The sequence below is a fragment of the Pteropus medius genome, unplaced genomic scaffold, assembly GCF_902729225.1.
Source record: "Pteropus medius unplaced genomic scaffold, Ma_sr-lr_union100, whole genome shotgun sequence".
In the NCBI taxonomy this organism is placed as follows: Eukaryota; Metazoa; Chordata; class Mammalia; order Chiroptera; family Pteropodidae; genus Pteropus; species Pteropus medius.
This window is the reverse complement of record NW_024351730.1, coordinates 26,450,034-26,477,267: the sequence shown is the minus strand read 5'-3', so window position 1 is coordinate 26,477,267 and position 27,234 is coordinate 26,450,034. Positions and strand designations below refer to the sequence as shown.

The following is a 27,234-nucleotide window of genomic DNA, read 5'->3' as shown; positions in this document are numbered from 1 at the left end:
AATTTGTTCACCCAAGTTTCTCAAATTCTTAGAACCAGCAGGCAGCATGATAAACCATAAATATATGTATTAATATATGTAATTAATAAACTCAAGGATCTCTATTAATGCAGTATTTAATTTTTAAAACATAACTTTTTTTTCTTTTCACGTCTACCTATTTTATGTGCTCAGTGCTTTTCTCCCAACCAAATTAATAGAGTACATTCTGAATAATACAATGTGGTTTCAGGGACTTTGAACTTTCCCAGAGGTCTTTCTATCTTAGAGAAGAGTAGAATCTAAGAACACCTTTCCAGATTCAGTTCATTTACATTTAGTTCAACAAATATTTTTTTAAATGCCTCTCTACATCCACGCATTAAGCTAGGCATCAGGAATATAGTGCTGAACAAAACCTGCCTGTTTTAAAGATCAGGTCACCAGGTAGAAGGGCAGCAGGGAGAGTGTGGCAAGGTATTTAAACAAACAAACAACAAAAGTTTTTATAAAGGTCCAGAAGTAAGAGACAGCTTAGCACTTTCTGGACTTATAGGTCTTGGTCTTTGTGTTGGATCCTAGGACAATGGAGAAAAATGAGGCTGGAGAGATAGGTAGGAGCCAGATACTGAGGTTTTTGGTTATCATGCCAAGTAGCTTAGATGTAGGATGTCACACTGTATCTGTCTACATTGATGGAGTGACATGTTCCACAAAGGGAAATTTTCCAAAAAACTGAAACATACTCAATTTGCCAGGTAATTTTTTTGGTCAGTTTTTTAAAGGAAGTTTAACAATAACATCCCTTTCCAAACAGGACATACTGAGCATAGATTAATTTAAAAAAGTCAAGGATCTCTATTAATGCTATATATTGTACTTTCCTTTTGATTACTGTAGTTTGTCTCATTTCTCTTATTTTCCTTCTCACGAAGAAATTAGCTTTGCTGTTTCTTATTATCACTATAAGATATCCTCATGGAGAAATTTAAGCGAACAAAAAAGTATATGGAGGAAAATAAAAGTCAACTTGAAATTCCATTTCCCAGAGGTAACCACATATGACACTTGAGTTAAAATTTCTCTCGACATTCGGGTATGCACAGCGGCCTCACTCCTGCCTGCCTACCTGTCCACTTACTTCCAAGCTATGATCATCTCTATTTGCTGTTTTGTGTCAGTCAGTATTGTGACAATAAGATATTTTCCTGTCAATGAGCATATACACCTTGATGTTTTCTGGATTTACTGTGTTTAATCTCAAGGATAATCTGAGAAAACAAATAACTAAGCTTCTTAGAATTATGTTTAATTAGTCAGTAAACTGATTTATAGCTTAGTAGCCAAAGCCGCAGACCAATAAGGATTTTACACTGGATACAGAAATGAGATTGTGGCTAGGTACATTGTTTTGATATTGATATCGAGGCTATGGGGACTGATTAGGTTTGTTTAATAACCAGGCTATAGAATAACTAAATGACTGTTTATCTGTCTTAGCAGTTGCTTTCAAAATGTTTATTAATTTGACCTACTTTATATTGTTGCTGTCTTGTTTTCTCCACTCCCACTGTCACCAGCCTAGTAAAGGCTCTTGTCATTGCTCCCTAGGGCTACTCCTGTAGCCTTTTATCTCAGCTTTTCTGTAAGGGTACACTTAAAATCTTCAGTAGTATAGCACCTAGCCCATAGTATTGAAATTAAAACTCTTCGATGTATAGGACTTGTCATAATTGTGTCATGAAGAAGGCCACATGATACTCCTTAACGGTTCTGCTTTTCCTATGGACACCTCCACCCCGAATAAACATGTACATATCTTTATTTATGTCCTTGATGAATGCCAGATCAACCTCTTAAGATCCAGCTCAGGTGGTAGCCCTTCTGAGAAGCTATTTTCCTCCTGCAACTTTCATCCCACAAATGCAGACGTACATCCACAGAGCCAGTATCCTCCCTCTATTTTCTCATTGCACTCTGCACTGACTTTTCCTATAAGACTTCTTTTATCACCATTACATCTCTGAAAGTTTGTTTCATCTTTGTATCCCCAGTGTATGACAAGCAGCAAGTATTTAATGGGTGGAAGGAGTTCAGCCATAGAAACTTTACCAATTTTCAGAGCAGCTGATTGAATCAGATTAGCTTTGCTCTCAATTCGGCAACCATATAAAGTCAGCAAAAGTCATAATTATTTTCTCTTGGACACAAAAAAACAATGTTTAATTTATAACAAAAGTAAACTATTCAATGAAATCTTAAACACACATGAAAAATACTAAGGGGAAAAAACAAATTGCAGAACAGAATGTATCATATGATTCCATCTGAATTACATTAATCTAAAAAAGTACATAAGTGTTATGTGTATGTAGACTTCTATAGCATTGGTATTTGATACTGAAAATATCTGAAAGGACGTAAATGTTATCAGTGGCTACCTTTGGGGAATAGATTTGAGTGGGAGGGGCTTATTTTTTACATCATACGGTTCTGTGTTCTTTGATTTATTTTTAAGAATGTATTACTTTAAGAATAGTACATACTTTTTAAAAAGGAAACTCATTCATGGATCAAAATAAGCCTGTTGATATTTTTAAAACATTTGTACTTGTAATTTTCCTATTATTGTGCTTTTCATTTTAAAATTTTACACAATAAAATAGCTGTCATTTTAAATTTATTTCTTTATATGATTGTTATCCTGTTTTACCCATGGGGAAATTGAGGCTTAGAGAAAGGACATAGCTTACCAGACTGTAAGGCTCAGAGCTCAAATCCAAGCGCAGGTCTCTGACTGGAAAGCCTGGGCTTGAACATCACACATAGGTTGGTTCAATTTCCTTTTGTGTCACTTTTGCACTTTAATTTCATTTTGTTTCCCTTTTTGTTGTTGTTTCACTTTCACTTATTTTTGTTCTGTTTTACCTAGGTCTGTATGCTCTGCTCTGTAGGCTATCATCTTTTTTCTTGCCATCGATCAGAAAAAACCTGCCGAAGATGGATGGCATTAGATTATGCAGGAATTTCTATTGGAATACTGGGCTGCTATGTGTCTGGAGTATTTTATGCATTTTATTGTAATAATGTAAGTAACTTAAAATATTTTTCATTCTACCTTTCATATAGATCTTGGGTTTTCTTGCTGTGGCTTCTTTGAGCTTCTGATTCAAGCACATAATTAACTTATAGAAGAAGCAGAAGAGTGTTTTGTAGACCTTTGTCTTTACACAATACTGGAGAAAACTGTCAAAAAGCTTCAGTGTAAAACTAGCAAAGAAAAAATCATAAAGTTGGTTTGAATGTAATAGTATATATTAATTGTAGCCACTTGCACATGAGCCATTTGCTTTTTAGGCCTAATTAGTTTGGAACATAAGCATGTAATTAAATATATATGCAATTAAGTTGTTATAAATTGATTTGATTTTGGTAGTTAAAATCAATTCATGTCTGCTCAGCTTTCATAACTTGCTCGTTTTGCATGAAACTGTTCACATCTTTTAAAAAAATTAGAGGGAACATGCTGATAACTAGGAGCTTAGTGAATATAGTCATGTAATACTTGAATTCTTTTGCTTATCTTATTTCTCTGAAACCTATTTTCTGTTTACCTCTCTAAACATATCAGATAATCAGATTAGTCAGACACTTTTTATAAATCTTCAGAAAAACTTGAAATTCAGGGTAAAGAGAAGAGAGACCTACTGAAGCTAATGTAGTCCATGATCCTTTAAAGGAAAAATTGTTTTTTTCTCTCTCGTATCTAAACATTTCCAAATAATAAATTGCTATAGTGGCTCTTTACCTTTTAAGGAACACAGGCTGCTTTGAGAATGAGATTATAAACTATGGACCCTCCATATGGGCACTAGCTAACCAAACAATTTAACATGTGATTTCAGAAAGAATAGCCCCACAGAAGTCCTTGGAGCCCAGGTTAAGAACTGTCTTCTGAGATGAACACTTTTGAACTTCAAGACCAGCTTTTCAACTGCTCATTTAGATAACCTTATTCTATAAGCCCTTCAAATCTAATATATTTTTAAATGAACCTTTTTTAGCCTCCATTCCCCCCACCCTCATTTTCTTCCCCCAGCACGTACATGCACGCACACATACACAAACACACACAACACATACAGATCATCTTTTAGTATGTGCTCCATCAATAGAACCCATGTGTGTGGCCTTTCATACTAGCAACAGTCAAGCCATCCTCTATTGCCCTCTCACACATCCGGTCAGCCATTAAGACTTTAGTTTATTTCAAAAAATGCCTCCTGGATCTGGTGTTCACATCCATCTTCCTTATTCAATAAGAATCCAAGCCCCCACTCTCTCTTTGAATGTTATTTAATACCTTCTAGCTGTCTTCCTGCCACCTCATTCTTTTCTACATTGATGTCAGAGTTATCTTTCTAATGAGCCAGTTTGAATAACAGCCATGTCATTCCCTTCTTAAAGAATTCTGCTATTCCCCCAGTGCCAAAATGGTAAATTACGTTCCACGTACTTAGCCCAACAGTACATCTTTCATCCTCCCTTCTCAGAACTTCCCTGGTGCAGGTGCTGGTTTTTTTTTTCTTTTCCTTGAGAGCTCCCTCTTCCCACAAAATGTTATGTATTTCTTAAGACCCAGCTCAGATGTCATCTCCTATGTGAAACATTTTTTAGCTGCTCCAGGAAACATTAATTGCTCTTTTTCTGTGGTTCTACAACAGTCTATTAATAATGCAGTTACAATAATTATCATTAGATTATAATTATTTATTTACATGTCTGCCCCTCCCATAGTCTATGAGCTTACCCACTGAGTGAATCATGTCATAGTCATCTTTGTTTCTACACGACTAAAATTATCTGTGACATATAATAGTACTCAAATGCTTTTTACGATAAATCTGGTTTCTTACCAGCTCACTTTGGAATTTGGTTTGTCATCTTGAGAAACCTAAAAGTTGTCTGGAACATGCATTTTTTTAAGGAAGGAAGGTAATCATGTTTGTAAATGAAAATACCAAGTAGAGTTTGGAATGTGTACTATGGAAGCCAAAATTACTCTTTTTTTCCCTATTGTTAATAAAATTTGATTTCCTTTCATTCTAGTATTGGCGTCAAGTGTACTTGATCACAGTGCTCGCTATGATCCTGGCAGTGTTCTTTGCGCAGATCCATCCCAATTACCTCACACAGCAGTGGCAGAGGCTCCGTTCTATCATCTTTTGTTCTGTTTCGGGATACGGAGTGATTCCTACTCTTCATTGGGTTTGGCTCAATGGAGGAGTCAGTGCTCCTATTGTACAGGTAGGTTGAGTGTTGTCCATATTTTTCACATTTTTTGTGCCCCTTCAGTTTTATCCCTTTTAGGTAAAGTAGTATAATAAAGCCAACTGGGTGGGTCTTTGTCATTTGATAGCATATTTATAAGTGCATATTAATGCCATAATTTTCACACCTATATTAATAAGCATACTTTGCAGGAATAGAAGTTAAGTATAACTACCATTTTCTTCTGAGATGGCTTTCTGTGAAATAACACATTCTTAATTCTCTTTCTGTCACCCTTAGTGTGTAAGTACCTAAGTCCTTACCTGTGGAGGAGGACTCACACCTCTCTAGCGTTGTCAGCTGAGGCAGGGATAATGCCAGTGCTCATGCAAGTACAGAAGTAGGAGCAGTTGGGTTTTGTGTGTGTGTGTGTAGAGGACGGGGGCGTTGAGAAGCATTTTTTTATTGAACCTGTTGAGTTTCGGGTAATGTAAAAGTAGAGAGAGGTTATAAAATTTAGATTAGAGTTTTGAGACTAGTGATAAAGATTTGAAAATCATTATTGTATTGGTAGTGGAGCCATGGAAGCACATTTTACCCATGGAGGAGACTATGTTGAGAAATAAGAGCTATTTGAGTCAGGTGTTATGGGGGAACAGTTGGAGTGCATTAGGAAGAACCTCAGAGCGCCATAGTATTCTTGAGAAGAGGATTAGAAATAAGACTTACAATCTTAGATATCCATATACAAATGCTTTAAATATGCACTAGAAAGTAAAGTTGAATTTTTAATATAAGTAAGTATGCCCCAAAATCTAGCAGAAATCATGTACACTTGTTCGCAGTGGGAACGTCATCTGGAATATGGGGATTTAAATGCAAGTTGTATTCAAACAAACCAGATTTTTTAGAAGAGGGGGCGCTAATAGTAGGCTTACATATACTTGCATGAAGTTGGCAACAGCATGGTGGAAAACATTTGGGTATAGAGCTAAGGAAGTTCTGTGATCCAGTGAATTGAGTGATAGGATCTGTCTGTCTACTTTGTCAACTTGAGAACAAAGATAATGCTTTCTTCCTAAGATTAGGAAATTGGGAGAAAGGTGAGACAGTACTAATGAGGAACTTCATTGATCCCGATATCTGTGAAAACATCATTTTCCCTAAAAATAAGTAAAGAAAATAAGGAACTGCCACTGTAGATTTAATTCTTACCAGAAATGAATGACTGCTTGTTGACAAAGAAGTGACTAAAATTTTAGGGTGAAGTGACACATCCTTTTTAAGTTTAGAATAACAAAGAGAACCAGACCCATTAAAGTAGTGGATTTTAGAGAATTTCAGAAAAAAATAGGAATTTTCCCATGCTCAGAAGTCTTAAAATAGAAATATGGCTTAGGAAGATAGTGGTTCTCAAAGTAGAGAAGCAAAGGGAGACTTCTGGAGAAATTCTCCCATAAACTCTAAATTTTAAAAGACGGAAAGAACAGCACTTAACCAAAGAAGAAAAGTTCCAGAAGGGCTAATCCTGAGAGGTAGGGTGGAGTTGTGTTCCAGAGGATTTGAGAAATTTGAGGTTGATTAATCTGAGAATATAGGACTTAGGAAGAACTGTGATAATTCTCAAATATTCGAAGAGGGAAGAAAAGTAATTTGTCTTTATTTTTTAAATGGCTTCTTGGTAAATTAGGTTTATAACCAGAAATAGGAACAATATGTGTAATTTATAGGTGACTGATTTTCTTAGTGCAAGGAAAAGCTTTCCAACAGACCTGTGAGATGGACTGCTTCATATAGCAGTTATTCAAGAGGATCATTTTTCTAGGATGGTGGAACAGATTTCATTATTGGGCCGAACCTCTTGGGTCTTTCCAGCCAAAAGTCTCTGGTCTTTAGTCTCTTTGCTATATACCTGAAACTAATATAATATCACATATCAACTGTAATCGAAAAATTTTTTTAATTTGAACAGAAATGAAAATGCAGTAATAATAATAATAATAATAAAAGTAGTTCAGGTCCACTTTAGAATTGGCCAGAAATAGGTAGGCAAACAAACGTATATCCACACACAAGGGTACATTATGGATCCTAGAAACTATAGCTCTGATTTTTAAATTCCCATATACCTATATTGTAGATGGGGTTGTAGATTGTAGGACCTTCAGCCTCATAAAGCTCTAGCTACTTCAGTACCCTAATTTTAGGGCACTCTGTGTGCTCCACATTTGTGGACTGCTTCCTGCAGTATTGAGAGTGAGATTTGTATTATTGGAGACTGTCAGCAAAAGCAATTCAGATTTAACAGACTTAAATTCCACCTATAAATTCCACATCATCTAGGAATTAGATTCATAATGAATTGGAAATTCAGTCACAGTAGGAAGATCTATAAAAAAATGTTTTGCTTTTCAGGACTTTGCTCCTCGTGTAGTTGTGATGTATGTGATTGCTCTTCTTGCTTTCCTATTCTACATTTCCAAAGTTCCAGAACGGTACTTTCCAGGTAGGTACTTTTTAGAGTGATTTTGTTACTTTATTCTAAGTGTATGGTTGAGGTTGCTTCAGGGCATCAAAACTTAGATTTATTTTTTCAGTATTATCGATTATAGAATGACTCTCCTATTCTCAAATGTTATCTAAAACTTTAACTTTCAAAGAGTTTTCACTGACCTTTCCTTTTATACTCACAATATAAATTGAGTCCAGTAGGTGAGATTACCACCATTTCTGGCTTCCTGGCACCTAGCACTAAGAGGAAAATAATAAAAGTTAAGGGTCTTCATGTTCACAGGATATACACAAGCTAGTCATCCAAGCAAAGGACAGAGTTCCCTGGTTCTTTAGTCCAGAGAAAAATTTTCTGACAGAAAATAACAAAGAGGTCACTGAGTAGAGTGATCGGTGTTCTCCAAAACATGTACTTGCTTGTTTAGGAGTCAGACTGCTTGGATTCAAACCCTACATTGGATACTTACTAGCTACATGAGCAAAATAAATTACTCAAGATTTCTTAGCTCCAGTTTCCTTATCTGAAACGTGGAGATTATCCTTTCTCTCATGGAGTTATTGTGAGGATTAGATGAGAGAATGCACATAAAACACTCAGCACGGTTCCTCACAAGTAGTTGAGCATTCAATAAATGTTAGCAATTATTAATGGAATGACGTCCATCAACCTTGGTTCCATAAATGAAATATGTGGTTTCGTAAGGGACAGGGTGATACAAGTCCAGGTGAGCTTTGGCGTGAGTCAAGAATGAACAGAGTACATGAAGTAGTGATTTTTCAGTTTGTGAAGCCAGAAGTAGGGGAGTAGCTTAAATTCCAACTTTAAACTTGTTCCTCCTTTCTCCTGGATTAAGAATCACTTCCACAGTGTATTGAAGATAGGATTGTGTCACTCAGCATGTGTGTTGGGGAAGAAAGGATGAGAAACCCTGGTGCAGAGCATGAATAGCCCCTTAGAAACTCAGGCATTCCTGTGTGCACTGGGTTTACCACTGAGTTTTAATGAGACTGGAATACAAAGAAGAACCGGAGTGTAGACTTTAGGGTTCAGGAACATAACTCGGACATGTCCCTAAATTGAAGATCACTCATCCTCCAGGCAGGGCCAGAATTTTCTTCAGAAAACAGTTCTAGTAAATATATTTTTCTTTCACTTTATAGATTTTTGTTTAACTGTTTTCTCTTCATCACTGACACGTGTAGAAAATTAAACCATGAAAGTTCTCATGTCTTTAGGCCTTAATATATTCAGAGTTCCCAGTTGTGTAATATAGGACACTTATAAATGGTCAATGTTACGAAACTTTTCTGCAAGATCAATTTGACATAAAATGTGCCCCATGTAGCTGAATGTATGGTGGAGTACAGCTACCTTTGAACAGTGTCAATATGGAGACCATGAAAAGTGAAAAGTCTTTACTGATAAAAGTGATAGTCTCAGATGTTCATGAACAAATGGCTTAAAAACCTTCTAGCCAGTCTTCACTTAGAACCTGGCTATAAAGATAAACATATGCATTTGTGGTGAAATGGTGATGAATACTGTAAAATCAGAAAACTTAAACCTAAGAACTTACTTTAAGCTCATATTAAATTTTTAAAAATATATAAACATCACAATGATATTTGATGAGTCCAAGGATCCCCCAGATGTCCATGGACAGAATTAAGTGGATACTTGTATTACAGTGTAATCAATTTTCTTGTAATCCTCTGTATTTTAGATTGTTAAAAATGAGTCTGTGAGCTTCACTAGACTATCAAAGGGGTCTGTGACACACACAAAAAGGGCTAAGAACCCCTGCAAAAAGAATTCTATTGACTTATACTTTAAAACCTACATATTATACTGATTATTATTCTTGGTAAGAAAAAAGAGAGGTTAGAAATATTTACATGACCATAGAAGCACCATGAGTAAGAAAGAAGTTATTTACATTTAAATTTTTATGTCTCTGTATTGTTATTTTTCAAGAATCTTCTCACATGTTATTTAATCTCCTTAGAATTTAACCTTTAACACAAAGAGAAATTAAATAGTTCTCCTAAGTCGTATATGAACTATGAACAAATCAACCTTAACCCATTACTAATTACGTTTTGCAAATTATTTCATTAGTCTAATAGCACAAGATTCAGGTCTGAGTTTTCTCCTTACACACATGGTTGAAATAAATAGTGCTTCTAGCAGACTTATATCCAAACACAACAGTGTACCTGCTTCCAGTCATCTCACTCCATGATTTATAGCATTAATTTCCTTTGATTCTCTCATGCAATGTCTTTTTTTCACCAGATATATAAGTTGAGACGTGGGTGAGTAGAGTCAAATTCCTGAAATTAATTAACCAAGTTAGATTTTGAAAACACACTTGGAATAATTTACTGGTGTCTTTTATGAATAAAATCTTAAAATTAGAACCAAATATGAATTTATCCTTAAAAAACAGTTGGATCTGAATTAATCTCAAGTCAGTCTCCAGGTGCTCTGAAACTGCCAAAATCCATATTCTAAGGCCAAGATAAAAATGTATTTTCATTTTAATATCAAAATATTACAATCAGTATTCTTTTCTCTCCACCTTACTTTCCAGGACAACTAAACTACCTCGGATCAAGCCACCAAATATGGCATATCCTTGCAGTAGTGATGTTATATTGGTGGCATCAGTCAACAGTGTATGTTATGCAGTATAGACATAGCAAGCCTTGTCCTGACTATGTTTCACATTTGTGAATTCAGGTATGGCCACCTGATTTATTCAGTTGTAAAGCAATATATAATGGGGAGTTATATACCCCAACATTTCTAAGATTCTTGTTAGTTTTCCTTTTTTCCTCTTGTTTAATATATCATGAGTAATACTTTATAAAAATGGAAAATGAGCTAAGAAAGTTTGGGAATCTGCTTTACAGGCCCTTTTTAAAACCACTAATTTGCTGCTTGTACAGAAAGTGAAAATTAGTTGGCATTCAGAAGAATCATCTAAAGAATGTGAAACCAGTGTAGAAATAGTATTCATTTTACTTAACACCAGCTTAATTTCCTTAGGAAGGGCTCACCTCCATTATAAAATGGAGTCATTCTGTGTGATTACTTTAATAGAAAATATTTACAGTGGATGATCAAGTTCAAGTGCCTAATCAAGATGAGGGTTATGGTATAGCCTGTGCTTAACACAAGTTAGGATAGTGATTTTGAATCATCACTAGTCTTTAAATCCATGGTTTGTGAGAAACTGGCACATATTCCCTTTCGCTGTAGGTTCCTTTCTCCCTAGGAACACTGAATTTTTTAGTTTGCTGAAACAAAGACTTTAAACCTCTTCTCCTTTAAGAGAGGAGTTGAGAAGAGGAAAAGAACTTGCATTGTCATTTTCCATCAGATAAGTCACATGAAAAACTGATTACATGATCAGCTGACAAATTTTGTGGTCTAATAACCAAGTAATTAGCCATTTAAGCTTTTTAATTTCAGATAATATTTAAATCCATATAGTAACTGAACTCTTGCCAGTGGGTTGCAGATTTTTGGTTCCAAAGTTCCTACGGCAGCAGAGCTTTCACCTCTCTGAACGTGGAGTCGTGAATGTCCCGATGATGGGGGTTCCCAGCTACATAGGTGCTACCTTCAAGGCCATAGATTCCAGATGGCCAGTCTTGACCCTGAAATGTACCTTAAGCCTTAGAACAAAGTCGTGCAGATGCCCCATTTGATGACGGATTATTCACCTGTGCTCTGGTTTTTCTCTGTGTATGCATGTGTTAGCATCATAATGATGTCAGAATATTGATATATACTAATTTTGGGGCCTAAAACATTAAATTGGCTTTTTATTATATATAGGTAAAAAGTAGATCTCAATGACCTATCATACAGTAACATTCTTGTTCTTTGGTCTTGTTCATATGCATAAATTAATTTCCTTAAAGCAGCCATTCATAAAAACATTTTATTGGAATATAAAATATTACCCAAGTTTCTTAATGGGTTGATAGGAGCTGCTTTAACTACTGGTATATCTTCAGAACCTTGGAATTACTAAATATCAGAAGTGTTGACTGACAGTGAAGCTTATTCCCAAAATGCCATTTGTACGTCTGATATTAGGAATGTTACTTTAATGTGCCTCAGTTTATGCATCTGTAAAATTTTGTATTTTTTAGTGTAATGTTTTGGGAGTATAAATTGTTGTGCCTAAGCAAGGAGAATTTTCCCCCAGTAGGCTAGGGGCACACTATTTTGTACCCACTATTATGATTAGAACGCTACTTTGAAAATGGCTGTTTTCTCGTAAGGCCACAAACTTGACCCGTATGCTAAGTAATAGAAGATTTTGTGTGATGATAAGGATATATTTTTCCTAAAACATCCCTTACTGGCTTACATGATATTATTGCTTTTAAATATTTTGTCGTTTGGCCAAACAAAATACCTTGAATATTTATAGTTAATTTTCAAATGAAGAAGTCTGGTTATTTTAGGTCTGGTACCATATTAGTTACTGTTATCTTCTCAAAAACATATAGAACCTTAGTTTTATTTTCTTTTAATTTTAAAAATAGTCCTGGCTTTTCGTTATAGTCTGAATTATTTAATACTTGCCACCTGAATTAATAGATAAAAAGAACATAATGTATTTAAGACTTTTATTTTTAATTTAAAAGGTCTGACTATAAGAATACCATGTAAACATTTCATCTTTTTATGAAAGTGTTAAATATTGTAAGAGAGCTGTCCTTCCTTATTCTTATCTTTACTATGATGTATTTATTACAGTGTAGGGAATGAATGAATGTGGATTGCTGTCATCTATAAACACTTCTGTATATCAGCATTTATTGACCACCTACTGTGTGCACATCACTACTGGCAGAATGTTTAAGACATTGTTAACATTAAAGAATAACTATTTAAAAATTGCCTACAAACCTGAGCCTTGTAATACTGTATATTTAAGTTATTTTTGTTTTTATAGATCTATTAAAATAAGATTAAAAGTATATTATTCAGCTACAGTAGTAAAAAGACTGGTTTTAATTTAACCAATGTGTAAACCATAAAAGCTCTTTACCAGCAGACTGCATTTTAGAATTATCCATGGCTGTTTTAAATTGTCTATAGTGATTTATAAGGTTGTAGTTAACTCATTTAAGAGACAATTATCTTTCTATATAAAGGCATTTTTAAATAGCAAGATAGTGCTTGTTTTCTGTTAGTACACTGAATTCAATTCTAAAGCTGCATGGCAAAATATGTATTATGTAAATAAACTGGGTTTACTAAATATATTAAGTGCTATTTGTCATTCTTTATAATACATAACAGCTTCAAAATCATATTTTAGAATTAGGAATGAAGATTCAGGGAATATCTGTCACATCTTTTGACATCCTACCTGGACAGAATAACCAATTTGAAGACTGCAATTCACTGGCATAAAGCTGTACAACTATCCATTTGGCAGGTACCTACCTAGAGAAGTCCTTTGCCCTGTACTGAATGTCAAGGGTCAAAGCCCACACTTCCGGATTCCTGCCAACTGCTGAGCTGAGTAGGTCCATATCCATCTGAAATTATTTCAGGTAATTCCACCCCCGCCAAAGTGTGTGAAGAATCAGCTTGGCTAGTAGAGGAGTAGCATTATCTTCTACATGCACTATCACAATAACTGTGCTTATATTAAAAAGGTACAGATGCTATTGAGGACCAACATCCCCTGAAATTCTGCACCATACTTTCTAAGTAGGGTAGGGATCCAAAACTGAAACTACCTGAGAAAACATTTTCAGAAGGGAGAAGGAACAGCAGTAGGGGTCGCTGGTGAAAAGCCATTTTTAGATGGCAGGAATGATAGCCACCAGGAATCTAGTCCTGCTCTGTAAATGTGGAATCAAAAACACTACAGAACATACATGTAATTGCAATAGTGCCAAACATCTGAAGCAAAAGTGAACTACCTTTTTAAATGCCCAACAAACTTCAAAAGTTCCTAACTTCAATATGAGAATATTGGCTATATCTTACATAGGATATTGGAGCTGGTCTTCCTTAAAAAGGGATCAGCTATTCAAAATAAATAGCTCTAATTGTAACATGTATTCATCTCTAAAGAAGTTAATGATAGATGAATTTGAACGGTGATACATTCCACACTTTTTATATAACATTTCTAATTTGGTATTCTGATACTTTGTACAAGACACAAAGCCCTATTTTTCCACATAACTTTAGATAAATGTTACTACTTTAAAAAGTTCATTTATAACAAGATGAATCTTTCCACAAGCCAGTAATCTAAAGACTAGTTTGTGGAGTAATACATAAGATAATACGTATTAACACCAAAGAGTCCATCAATCCAATAAATAAGTTTACTCTTTAACTTGCCAAAGCCTCCTTTCTGACATAATCAAGAATTACGTTATTTTATTTAACCAAATTTTAAGTCACATATGTTACATTTTTAAAGTTTAAATAATGCAAAAACTATGCCTAACATTCAAAAATTACTTATGTTTTTGTTTTACTTTCATCTTAAGAATCAGTAACTGAACAAATTGCGCCACTGTTTTTGTTGTAAAAATGCTAGGCCAAAATGGGTTTTCTTAAATCCTTTACTGTGAGCTCCTTAAGAACAGAGATCTAATCCTATTCATTTTTCTATTCCCACTAGCTGGTATATAACACATGCTTAATGTCTGGTGTGAATGAAAGAACCGAATAGAAGTTTATGTCCAAAATTTTTAATAAGACAATAATGAAAAACTCCAAAGTCACTGATTATAAAGAATATGCAATCCATTTGGGATTTATTGCATTTTAAAGAAAGCAGATTATTAAAACATATGATAAATACAGTAAGAAAATAACTTTAAATTTCAAACAAAACAAAGTGAACGGGGGACAATTCAGTCAAGAATAAGCAATGTCAAGGCAGTAAAGTAGTAAAATCAGTTAGTGCTTAATTAGATATAGGAAGAAAGAAAAAGCAACTGGTTCTATCTCATAACAGTTTCCCAGCTATATTTGAGGATAGAAGTTACTTTAGAAAGTAAGTTTTGTAACAATTAGAAATATAACAAAGATGTAAATCAGGCTTATTAAAAGTTAAAGTTATTTGCTTAGTGGTACATAAAAGGCTTCAGAAAATTCAAGTTTAACAAAAAATGGAAGTGTAATCAAAGAAAGTGCACTTAAAGCTGTTTGCCAGCAATTAAAAAGTAGTTTACTATTACTATACTGCTTGCTATTGGATGACTTTTCAGTCACAAAAAAAGAGTGTAGTAATAAAAACAATTCTCTTTCAAAAGTAGCACAATACATTTTTAAATAAAAATAACCCCCAATGTTGACCCTTTGCATTCTCACGTCTACCTTATTTAGTGGCTTTTTGTAAACTCTCACTAGGAGTGAATGTTCTTTTAGTAACAATTGTGGTTGCAATTCCATTTGAAATTTAAAAATTCACATTAACTCCACGGAAGAGATGTGACATGTACATGCATGTGTGTGTTTATATACTTCTCTTAATATATAAACACCAGTGTGTATAAAATTTTCAAATAAACTATCATTTGTTATTCTCACAGTAAATGTCATCTCATTCTCACAGTAGATCTGTCAGCTCAATATTGAATCTAAAATGATGAGTAATTTTGCTAAAAAGGAAAAAAAAGTTGACCGCACATCCTACATATATTAAAGCAAAAGTACCCAAACTCCTCAGGACTAATAATATTTATATACATTGTACCTTCTAGCAATGCTTAAGTGAACTACCAAAATCTAAAATAAACCAAGCAGAATAGCTCAAGAGAAAACTGCTCTGCCTGATGAACATGAGAGCAGAAGAGCGGGCTCACCTTAGTATTTTCAACCAGCAAGATGAGGACAACAATCTATCAAAAGGTGCATTTATCTACAAGTCCAAATAATGCATCCAAAAACACGCGCGCACACACACACACAGTGGAGCATGTCAGTGGAACAATTACACTATTTCCCCAATTGATACTTCTGAATAAATGTTCTAGTCAGTTAAATTTTCATCCAGGCCTATAACCTTTCTTCCTCCATCTGATATATATACTAAGCAACTTTTGTGTCTTAGCAGATACATTCTTCAATGCCATAAAAGCTTATCTTTTTAACGCTAACATTTTGCTGAAGCAATATTAAAATAAGCAAATGGTCCACTTTTTAAACGATTATTCAAAATCAATAAGTATAATTAAAGCTGTTAGGACAGAAATAACTTTGGCCTCAGATTTTTGCTAGCTTCATATTATTTTACCTCCCTTAGTGATGTTCAAGTATTACAGGCTTAGAGTTATGACTATTTAACATGCTAAAGAAGCACAGAAGACACCTTACTAATTGGAAAATAATTTCTTTTCAACTTTCCTTCCTTAAACAAGAATTGGACCATCCTATAATAGAGCCAAACTTTTACTGAGTGCTGTGCACTGTGTGCACTAAGCTTTTTCACATGCCTTGGAAGTTTTATTCTCATAATTCCATAAAGGAATGACCTGGGCATCGGCTATGTGGAGTGACTTACATCATAACAGTAGTGGGAAGAGATGAAGGAAAATGGAAAGCCACCCTAATCCTATACTCCTTGGGGAAATACCTCTACTTCAACACAAAGGAATTTTCCCACCTCTACTCATCTCTACCACATTGGTTACCCTATTGAACCCCGTGTTTCCTCTGAGTCGTAATCTCAAAAGAGGAAAGTCACTAGGCTGTCATATAAGAAACATAAGAATGTAAATAGTTTAAACAATGTCAAAATTGTTTCCTTAGAATTTATCCAACATTATAAGCCAACGTGTCTATATCAGTGTCTAAATCATTTAAAATCATTCAGTGTATTAAAAAGCAAGTGTAAGCAAGGCCTTGGTATCAAAGAGACTCTAGGTATTTCACGTTTATAACCCATGATCACATCAATTCATCCACTACCTCTTCTAAATTACAAAACTCATGAGGTCTAGCAGAGACCAAGGCCAAGGACTAAAATAGTCAAAGAAGCATACTGTGCACACATCAATCAACAGATTTTCATTTAAAAAAAAAATATATTCTGTTTGATACAAACCTACTGTAGTTCATGAATTTACTAAGTGTAATCATCAACTCTTCACTTTTAAAAGAAAGGATCACTTGAATCTACTTTGTAAAGTTTTAAAGAACATCTACTTAAGCATTTGCATTAGCAGTATTAATCAACCTGAGAACCAGGAAAAAAAAAGGTGCAAATACAATATTTGCCTTTGGCACAGGACAAGTAATTGGTGCAGGTGGGCTCAAAAGCACACTCGTAGGCAGTAATGTGATGCGCAGTCTGCCTGTGCTGTGATTCAGATAGTGCTTCCCTGCTTGTCCACAAATTAGTTTCTGTTTTAAAATGTAAAAGAGAAGCAATAAAAAATGATTACATGGTGTAGTTACATATACTTTGCTTCTTTCTAAGTTTAGAACTGTGAAGACAGGCAAACAGTTCATCCCAACTGGGATACTATAATTAAGATATTCTAATAAGATTACTCATAAAATACACTTTAATTGGATTCAAAGAGAGTTCATTTAAAACAGAGCAATCAAGGAGAGTATCAGCTGATAGTTTCCACTCTTTTTTATAAATAGCTTTAATAGTTCTAGAAACTTCTAAATGTTAATTTGATAGGGAAAGACAGTTAATTATAACTTAAAATACTTGGAGACACAAGAAGCACAGATACGGTAGTCACATTAATTCATATATGTAATATCTATCTTATTAAACAATTTCTATAAAACCTCAAGTTTCTAATTAGGACTTGTGGTGTTAAAAAAAAAAGGCAATTTGGTAGCTAGGTTCTTTTCACTAAAGACATTTCAATCAACTAGCAAGCAGAGTTAAGATGCTAGTCACTCATCATCTAATACCTTATAGCCATTTTAAGATCTTGTTGGATCAGTGCAGAGGTACTTGCTGCAGGATACAGGAGTCCTGCCTATAAGGCTTTGTGGCTTTCGCTGTTCTGTGCACTTTATTAAAACTACACCACCCCCAAACCTAACTAAAAAACTGTTGCTCACAACTTGGGGAATATTTGAGGAAGGTGGTAATTTAATAAAGTACATTATTAAATGCAACATGATTTTTTATATTGTAAACGTCTTAAAACCTCAGGGTTTCAGCTACATATTTTTTCCTGAAATAAAATATCTATATAACCCTTGTCCTCACTCCATTTTCTCACTAATCTCCTTTATGAGCAATAATAAGTGTTTTCAGCAAGAAGCCATTCAAAAGCAGTGTATAAAATGTTCCTTAAGTAGAGTGTTTTTTCTCTTCTGTATAACTTTTTCTTTTCTATTTTCCACATGTCAGATCTCTCTCTTTAGTTTTTGTTCCAGGCTTCTATGTAGATATTCCACATTAATGGCACTTGTTTTTAAAGTTTGAAAAGTTTTAGGCACAACAGTCAGTTACTTCTGGCTCTGCTTTGTAGAGAAAGGTGTAAGACTAAAATCTCTGCAATCTCCAGACAGTAACTTTCTAATTCTTAATGAGAACTAGATCCTTGTGCACTCTGTAGAAATTAGAAGAGACCTTAAAAGAATCCACAAATGCAACCTGTGCATGCACAAATAACCTTAGTCTTAAATGCTGGATTCTAGAATGAGCCTGGGATACATACACGAAAGTGACATTCTGTTATAAAAATAATGACACAGCTTTCCAGTCCCTTTTCAGTGGCCGCACAGCTGGAAAGCTGCCACGTGCCTTCCCTGGATTTCTGTGCTGTGACGCCAGTAGCTGAAACCCTGGGTCAGAGCTTCCAATTTAGCTCTCTTTTCTCCTGCGTGGAAGAGACACCAAGTCACTACCCTGTGGAGATAACGTCCTTTTTCCATTTGGTTTATTTAAAAATTACCTATTCTGATTGACCTGTAAGGATATATGATATAAAGAGCTATACAAATAAATTTTTCTAATTCAAAACTATTCATACTTTTTTCAAACAGGGGTTAATGCCAAGAGTCTGTCAGAAGTATCTACTGTTTAGAAGGAAATGGAGCAGCACCAAATGGGTCTAATTCGACTGGCTGGGATTGCTGGGGCTGATGTGAAGTGATGCTCCGCACCACGAGTTCTGTAAAGGGCACGGCACCAAAGTCATCCATTTTCAACGTGTCTCCACTATGAAAAGACCCATGGAGTGAACTCGGTCTTGGCCGCCCAGGCAGCACAGGATTGTGATCCGCACGGATATCACTCAGGCCCTGATGTGAAGCATGCCACGGCAGGTCTGGTGGGTGGAAGGGCTTGGCCCCAAAGGGGTCCAACAGACTCTCTTCAGGAGGCAAGACATTCCCTCTGTCTTTCCCATCAGTCAGCGCAACGCTAATGTTCTCCTTGGAGTCTGAGATGGTTAAAAATTCATTGCTGCTCTGGGAGTCTCGGCGGCCCACCTTTTTGTGCCTGCGGGCCCTCTCTGGGGTACGGTAGGTAGGCTTCGCAGTCTTCTTCGTGCTGGTCGGCGTGCCATGGTGCCGCTTCCCGTTACTTTTGGACATATCCTGCTTTGTGCGCCTTTGGCGAGATGACAGTTTCTGTAAGCTACGCTGTTTGACTTTTTGCTGCTGACTCCCAGTTATTTCCTCAAAGGGCACAAGCCCAAAAAGGTCCTCGTGGCTGTCAGCTTTACTTGCAGATGTGGGAAATGGCTGAAATGGAGTGGAGCCAAACATATCTACACGTTTGGGACAACCGGGCAGAGTCTGTGCCTCAGGCCCCATTGTATGGCCGTCTTGTACGTTCACCTTCTTGCTAAAGGGCGCCTTTGTGAATACATCAAATTCCTCTTGCTCTAGTCCCACAGCAGGAAAATGGGTCTGTTGAGAGAGGTTCTTTTCACTCTCTCCTTGTTGGGGCTGTTGAGCATGTACTGCAAAGAAGGGGACAGCGCCAAACACATCAAACTCCTGTCTGGGGGTCCCCACCCCAGCATCAGGAGGTACCTGGGTTGGGCTGAGGAGTGTTACCTTGGGGTCTTGCATTGGCCCACTGCCAGATCTGTCTCTGCAGGCAGGGCTCGTGTCGCTGTACTGTGCTTTGGCCTGTTCGTAATCAGAATCAGAGCTGGGTTTCTCTTCTTCTTCCTCATCTTCAGAATCCATAAGGAGTGGCCTATGACCCAGATTTTCTGGTTCTGTGTCATCATCATTGAAATCTCCTTGTTCTCCCTGAAGAACTTCTTCATCCTCTTGCTCTTCCTCTTCACTGCTCTTAGGAGAAGGAGGATCTGATTCAAAATCACTTTCAGATTCATCATGCCCCTTTTGCACTTGACCGTGTACTGATGAATTCTCTGAGGTTTTCTTTCCAGGCCGGTGGTCTTTAGATACTGGACTTGCCTTTCTACTCTTGATAGGGTTTGCAGAGCTATTTTCTTGATTCATGGATGAATGTTCGATTTTCTTTTCAGGAGAACCTGCAGGTTCAAAGAAAAATATTATAGCATACTAATGCATTTCAAAAACCATTTGCACTAAATATTTACTAACACAAAGCATTATAAATCCCTCATACTATTTCCTTTAGAGTAAGAAATAATGTCAGTTCTTTGTCATTAGGCATTTGTCTTCAATTAGATTGTTAGGTCCTTTAGTGCAGACAGACTCACTTGTCTCTGTACCCTACATACCACCTATTCATAAGCTTTCACCTACAGCTAAGTTTTATGTATTGTACCCGGACTAGGACTCTAAATACAGTACAATACAGAAAAAGCAAATTTTCTCCCCTCGCCTTCAAAATAAGATTATTTAGCTAATTGCCCTTGCTTAGATCCCATATTTACAAACAACCTTTTGCTTATATTTCAACTCTGTTATAAAGTTTTCCCACAGATATCAACAAGCATGAATAGCTCATCTTCTTAGTTTTATGTTTCACCATAATTTTCTTAACTGGCATTCTGGTTTTTCTGTAAACCAGTATCTTATGAGTTGGGTTAACATAAATATACTCCCCTAGCATGATCAAAGCTAAGGACCAGGCACTGCACTGAGACTGTACCAAGGACATGTGCCTTCTCCAGATGGCTATCATATCCATACTATCGTATGTTCACAGTATGATAGGTAATAAAATTGCATCAAATATAGTGCTTATAGTTTTACTGTATGACATATAATAAACAGGTAATATATTAGTTTACATGAAAATATACTGCCCTCCTAATATACTGGTGTATTGAATTGACTTTCCAGAGGTAGGGATCAACTTGAATTGATCCAACCACATATCCATTCATCCTTTCCCCTCCTTTGACTATGAGCACATATTTTCAAAGCAATTAGCTAGGGTTGGAAGTACAGTCATAAAAATGAATTAGCTTATGATGCCAGGACCATTACTTTCCAATTAGTAATATGGTGCTCCTGGTGGCATATGACACTTCTGAGTTATATCCTCCTCTTTGAAAATCAGCACTGTTGTCTTCCCTGACTATTCCTTCTTAGTCAAATTTGTAGAGACTTCTTTCAGTGACATTTCCTTAAACATGTGTGGTCCCCAGGGTTCTATCCTTGGTTGTCCTCCCTCTCTGCATGTCATCCCGTGTCTTAACTATTGTATGTTAATTGCCACATACACCATAATGACTGGATCTCTAATACTTACTATTAATACTTAATTATCTTATTCATCTAATACTTATCATGAATATGTATCCTACCATTACTTCAAACTCAACAATTTCAAAAGTAATCATCTTTCCTCTTAAAAGGGGCTCCTCACCAGTCTCCTCTAAATTAGTAATAAATGCTTCCGTCTACCCATTTCTACAAAGCAGCAGAAATACAGAAATTATTTTCCCTCTTCCCACCAAATAGTTTTTAAATTCTCCCGAATCTGTTCCCTCTTCTTCCTCTGCCAGTTGCCTATTTCATTCCTTCATCTCATCGAGCAACTCTTTAGCTGCTACACTTGCCTGTCTCCCTTCAATCCCATATCCCTCAAACTGCTCTACACAATCACCAGAATGACTTTTCTGAAGCACTGATTATGTGGCTACTAATGAAAACCTCTCAGTGGCTCTCTCCCTTACCCCACACAGGGTGCCCCTCTATGTCTGGATCTGTCCCATCCCATCTTTAGCCCCAGACCTTGATATCTCCCGTGAGTATTCTTCGTTATAGCCACACTAGAACTCGCCCTACTCAAATTTGGGAGCTGAACAGATTTGGGTAGTTTTGTGAGCTGGTTTTCTGTTTGTTTGTTTTTGAGCTATCTTGCTATCCAACCTCTTAATATCTGGTGGCAGACACTGAGGAACCTATTAGGTTTGGGTATCCAGGGGCGCTCTGCAGTTTTAACACCTCTCTACCATTTAATACCGTACCTCAGTATAAATGTCCTTCTAGCACTTCCATTCCCACCTGACTTGCCTAGTGGACCTGGCTATGTTTCAAGCCCCAGCCCATGTCAGAGCCCTTCGGAGGCTCCCATGAAAAACATCTATAGGTGCTTCTGATGAACCTAGCATGAGCCTTAATTTTAGCACCTGCTGTACTGTATTACAATTAACTGTTTACTTGTCTGTTTTCCCTACTTGACTATGAGTTCTTAGATACAGGTCTATTTACCATGTTCCTCATGTATCATTCATTCCTACCCCAGCACTGTGCTGAATCAATATCTTTTGAATGAAACAATAAGTGACTACTCTGAGCTCATAGCTAGAGGCACATACATATTCAATATATTCAGAATACAATAAAGAAAGTTACACAGAAAAATAAACTCTTTACATCTGGAGATATTTTTAGCTCAGAATTCAGTCACATTTTTTATTTGAGTCAAAAAAAAAACCATTTTATAGGGCACTTTACTACATGCTATATATACTGATCATACATTGGTGAATAAAATAAACAGGGTCTCTGCCTCTAGGAGTTTACAATCTGTGTGGAGACAGAGCATAAGTAAACACACATTGTGACTGCTGCTCTGAAAGAACAGCAGTGGAGCAAGCCCCGGGGCAGGGAAGGCGTAAACACACTCTGGACAGTCAGTAAAGGCCTTCCTGAGACGACTGGACGGTGAGAGGGAGCCGGCCATGCAAAGAACAGGCAGAAAGCTGCTCCAAGTAAAAGCTACAGCATGTGCACAGGCCAATTCAAGAAAGAGGCTGGCATACTTAAGGGACTAAAAATATGTTCCGCTGTGCCTGGAGCATAGAAAGCAAGGGGAATACTGCACAGTATCAGGTGGAAAGGCGAGGGGAAAGGACCGGACTGTGACAGTCCCTTTATGGTCATGAGACGGAGTTTGGATTTTGCTCTAAAGTCAGTATGTAGTGGGAAACTATTACAAGGCTTTGTTTAAAACAGGTGTCATGATTGGATTTACATTTCAAAAAGATAACTGACTGAAAAGAGGGTACAAAGTAGGGAGATCAGGGAAGAGGAAATTATAGTAATTCAAGTGAGAGATCACGGTGGCCTGGACGACTGTGGTGGCAGGGTAAGAAGTGAAAGAATCAGAGATTGAACAGGAAAACTCTGGATGGATGGGTAGTGCCATTATCACAGAGAGAAAACAGTAAGTAAAGAGTAAGTTGAGAAGTAGAGGAGATTATCAGGAATTGGTTTTGGACACAAAGCTTGAGGTATCTCTGAGACATTTAAGTGCAAGCAGAAATCTGTGGTTTGAGCACAATGGTTATTTTCTAGCCAGAGAAAACAGATTTGGGAGTCATCACCACGCAGCGGGTCACAAATCTGCAGGAAATTGCTCAGGAAAAGAGTACAGAAGAGGAAAGGGGGATCCAGTACTGAGCCCTCACGTATCACACATCCAGAAGTCAGCAGACGAAGCTGCACGCAAACTGAGAAACACCAAAGAGGACCAAAAGCAGGTGAGTGCGACATTACTGAAGCCTAGAGGAGAAGAGTGTTTCTGGGGGAGGCAGTAGACAGCTGAGCTGGGTGATGCAAAGAATTCCAATGAACTGAAGACAGAACGTGGCCGCTCTGGTCAGCTCGTGCAGTTGGCAGGAGTGAGCAGGAAATCTAGTGGGGCCAAGGTGTGAGGGGCTGAGAAGACATGGAAAATTCCAGCAGGTTATACTTAAATACAAATATAATCTTCATCCATTATTCATCTGCCAGTTCCTTTAAACCAGCCAAGAACTATATGCTATATCTTTACAAATTTAAAATGGGCTTATCTTAAATCCTAACAGATTAAAACCAAATCAAATGCAGATTTTCCAGTTTGACTTCTCCATAGAGGATACTTACGATATTAAAAACAAAGATTACTTTTAGATTAGCTACGGATTTACTTTCATAAATTTTTATTCAAAAGCAAAAAATGTAATGGCAAAGACATGCAATCATCCCCCACTTTGGGACATTCCTCTAAGTTACATTTTAACTTACTAACTCCTCAAGCTACTTACCCACCCACAGAAAGCCACATTGTTTGCCAATGGACACCTCCAGGAACATTCCAATATGTGTGTAAAGTGTAGTCTGCAGAACACTATTCCCGTAATGAGAACCAAACTGTTCTATGGGCTCAGTCAACTGAGTTTATGAAATCCTGCACTATATAATGTGCCTCCATGCCTACTCGCCTGGAAAATGCTCATTATATTAAAGGCGTTGACAAATCCTACACAAAAGAATCTTTTTAATTGTATGAAACCTAGGCTTTTCCAGATTTGCTTCGCTACAAAGATTTTATTCACATGTAACACCTATTAAGCTTTATAAATAATTTTGCCAAAAGCACTTTGGGAAAGTGCTGCTCTACAACCTCTCCGGGAAAATTTCCATTTCTAGGGCACAAAGTTTTGTTCCTCAAGGTCTTTCCAAACATGTAACATAGTACAGAGTCCTTCAATTGCCCTTCTTTTTGTTATTCTTATATTTTAATCTCTTATATTTTAACTGTTTCCTTTACCCAACCGGCCAACATTGTTTTCCAAACACATATGTCACCTTCTACTTCTTATTCTGCCTGTCCTTTATCAGCTTTTCAAAGTCGTATTAATAGAGCTACATATTTATTGTAAAGTACCATATGTATCTATTTTTTAATTGTCAGTGTGGATATAAATTTGTGGGGTTTTTTCACTTACCATTTTTAATGCATCTTTACAGGAATCAATATAGTCTATCATTAATTCTGATAGAAACATAATAAATACTGTAAATGAATACTGTAAATGTAACATTTAACTATTTACTTACAGAACCTCTAGGTTTTTTCTACTTTTTCAGTATTTTAAATAGAACTACAATCATACACTTTTTTCTTGAGGGGTAAAAAATGAAAACTTTTTTAATATCGATTTTACATTATCTATTTGCTGTTATTCCCTCCTTATGCATAATTAATGCACAGCTAAAAAACTTAACCCAGTAATAATCTCTGACAAGATCATAACTAAATGCTTTGTGTTCCCTCATGAGGGACTATATGCATTATCATTATGAGGGAGTAGTATAACAGCTTCTACTTCATAGGATTGTTGTGAAGGAAGGACTTAAAATAGTCCCTGACACATAATAAGCACTCAATAAAGTTAACCAGCATCATCATCTCCACGGCAAGGCCAAACTCAGTTATCTCATCCATCATCCTCCAACCTTCTAGCAACTTCTCTGGACTCAGAGGTTGAAGGTGAATCTAAATAAGAAGGAAGAGTGGGGAGAACGGAGCGAGGAGGGTGCGACACTATGGCTAATTCAAGAGTAGCTCAGGTCACGATGCTGTACACCTGAAACTAATGTAATATTGCATGTCAACTGCAATTGAAATATATTTTTTTTAATTCTAAAATAAATGAAAATACAATAATAAAAAAAGAGTAGTTCAGGTCCACTTTGGAACTGGCCAGAAATAAGTGGGCAAACAAATGTATATCCACACACAAGGGTACATTTTGGATCCTGGAAACTGTAGCTCTGATTTTTAAATAGCTGGAGTTCAGAGCACAGTATAAAATACTGAAAAGAACTGCTTTCAAAAAGAGCAAGCAATGACACGCACAATGATCTACATCATCTTTGTGATTTCAGATTACATCCCTGAAAAGTACAGGCACCTAGAGAAATTTTCTGTACAGAAAGACTGGTTTTATTTTTTGTATTGTCTTCCCTTCATAAAACTAAAGCAATCAAAAACATTTATCCAAATTCCTTTTTTCTCCCATAGTCTCACAACCCACTGACATTGTATAAATGTTTCTCTATTTCTCCATCCTTCCACTCCTTTATAAACTGATGTAGAGTCAAGAGCAGCAATAAATCTCTCTGACAGCATACTAAAAACAACTTAAATGTCAAGTACCATTAAACATAATGTACCATTAAACATAATTTAAGTACATGATGTCATCTCTCTCCAGCACTTCCTGGTGAGAAAAGTTAAATTCCAAGCTGCAAATTACAAGAATCCTAGATTTCACTTTCTATAGTAACAGCAATCTAGTTCACTGTCCTCTCTTCATTGTAAAACTACAGAAGAACTGAGAAATGGGAATTAATACAAAAATAAAAATTATTTCGATATATTCTATGACTTTTAGTCCTACCCCATGGGCACAAAAGACTGTCAAAATTAGCATTATAATTTACAAGGTTGGTTCCTCATCTCCATCTACCTGTGTGTGACTTCACAGCTAAGAGTACTATCAACTTTTATAATCTATTTCTTTGCCTAAACATATTCCTGAGATTTAAAAAATAAAAACAGAATTCAGATAGTCTTAGTGTTTGCTCCTGGTTCCAGATTATGGTAAATATTGCACATTTGATTTACTATGAAATTTAAATCAGGATTATTTCATTGCTTAATTTCCCAAAAGTATAGTCTAAATATGTTGCCTTATAATTCAATATAGCCTAAATCTTACTAATCCCTATATTTACTGAGATTTGTATTATTAACATAAAAATGGCTGTTTTTCAAGTAGGTGGAAGGGGAGTTAGAATATTTAGTATAAGTACTAGGAAAATGTATTTAAAGCAAATAAATGTCTAGAATGTGCCCAGGATCATACCTGTCCGTTCTCTATTAATTGATTTTGTAAAACACATTTCATATATTGACATATATATATATATATATATTTGGCTCAAAGTAAGGCTTCTCTAAAGTACAATGATATTTTGATGGTTTCTAGTCAGGATATTCGTAACTTCTGTTCTGTGCCTTAAAACTACAAACTAAAAATTTCAGCTTTTTGAGTAATCCTCATGTTTTGAAGTTGTATTTGATGACTGAAAAAAGCCAAAATCCAATCAGAGCCAAATCCTGAGAATAAGGTAAGTGACTAAAATAGTGCAGATTTGAATAAATTATTAAAAACAGTAATATGAGTTATGAAGTCTTAAATTCTCTTATGTGGCATGTGAACTGTTTCTCAGGGAAATTTCAAGTATTGAAAAAAAAA

The 27,234-nt window shown here is 36.1% G+C and overlaps 2 protein-coding genes across 10 annotated transcripts in view; one reads left to right on the top strand and one right to left on the bottom strand.

The window, feature by feature from the left end:
• Positions 1 to 27,164, top strand: part of PAQR3 (progestin and adipoQ receptor family member 3) — a 32,535-nt gene extending 5,371 nt beyond the window's left edge. Inside the window, exons 3-8 of one of the 7 annotated variants that reach the window (XR_005649196.1) lie at positions 2,912 to 3,067; positions 5,089 to 5,286; positions 7,666 to 7,756; positions 10,356 to 10,504; positions 13,230 to 13,347; positions 18,785 to 27,164. Coding sequence is in view for 6 of the 7 variants with exons in the window: in XM_039845541.1 (XP_039701475.1) it covers positions 2,912 to 3,067; positions 5,089 to 5,286; positions 7,666 to 7,756; positions 10,356 to 10,498 (588 nt within the window). In the remaining variant the exon portion in view is untranslated. Of the gene's footprint in view, positions 1 to 2,708; positions 2,809 to 2,911; positions 3,068 to 5,088; positions 5,287 to 7,665; positions 7,757 to 10,355; positions 13,054 to 13,109; positions 13,348 to 18,784 lie in introns of those variants that run through there. The other 6 variants (XM_039845542.1, XM_039845541.1, XM_039845540.1 and 3 more) reach the window with 6 other exon arrangements.
• BMP2K (BMP2 inducible kinase) overlaps positions 14,493 to 27,234 on the bottom strand; it is a 113,215-nt gene continuing 100,473 nt past the window's right edge. For all 3 annotated transcript variants that reach the window (XM_039845537.1, XM_039845538.1, XM_039845539.1), the window contains one exon: positions 14,493 to 20,253. In XM_039845537.1, coding sequence (XP_039701471.1) covers positions 18,815 to 20,253 — 1,439 coding nt within the window. In that variant the 3' untranslated portion in view covers positions 14,493 to 18,814. The remainder of the gene's footprint in view (positions 20,254 to 27,234) is intronic.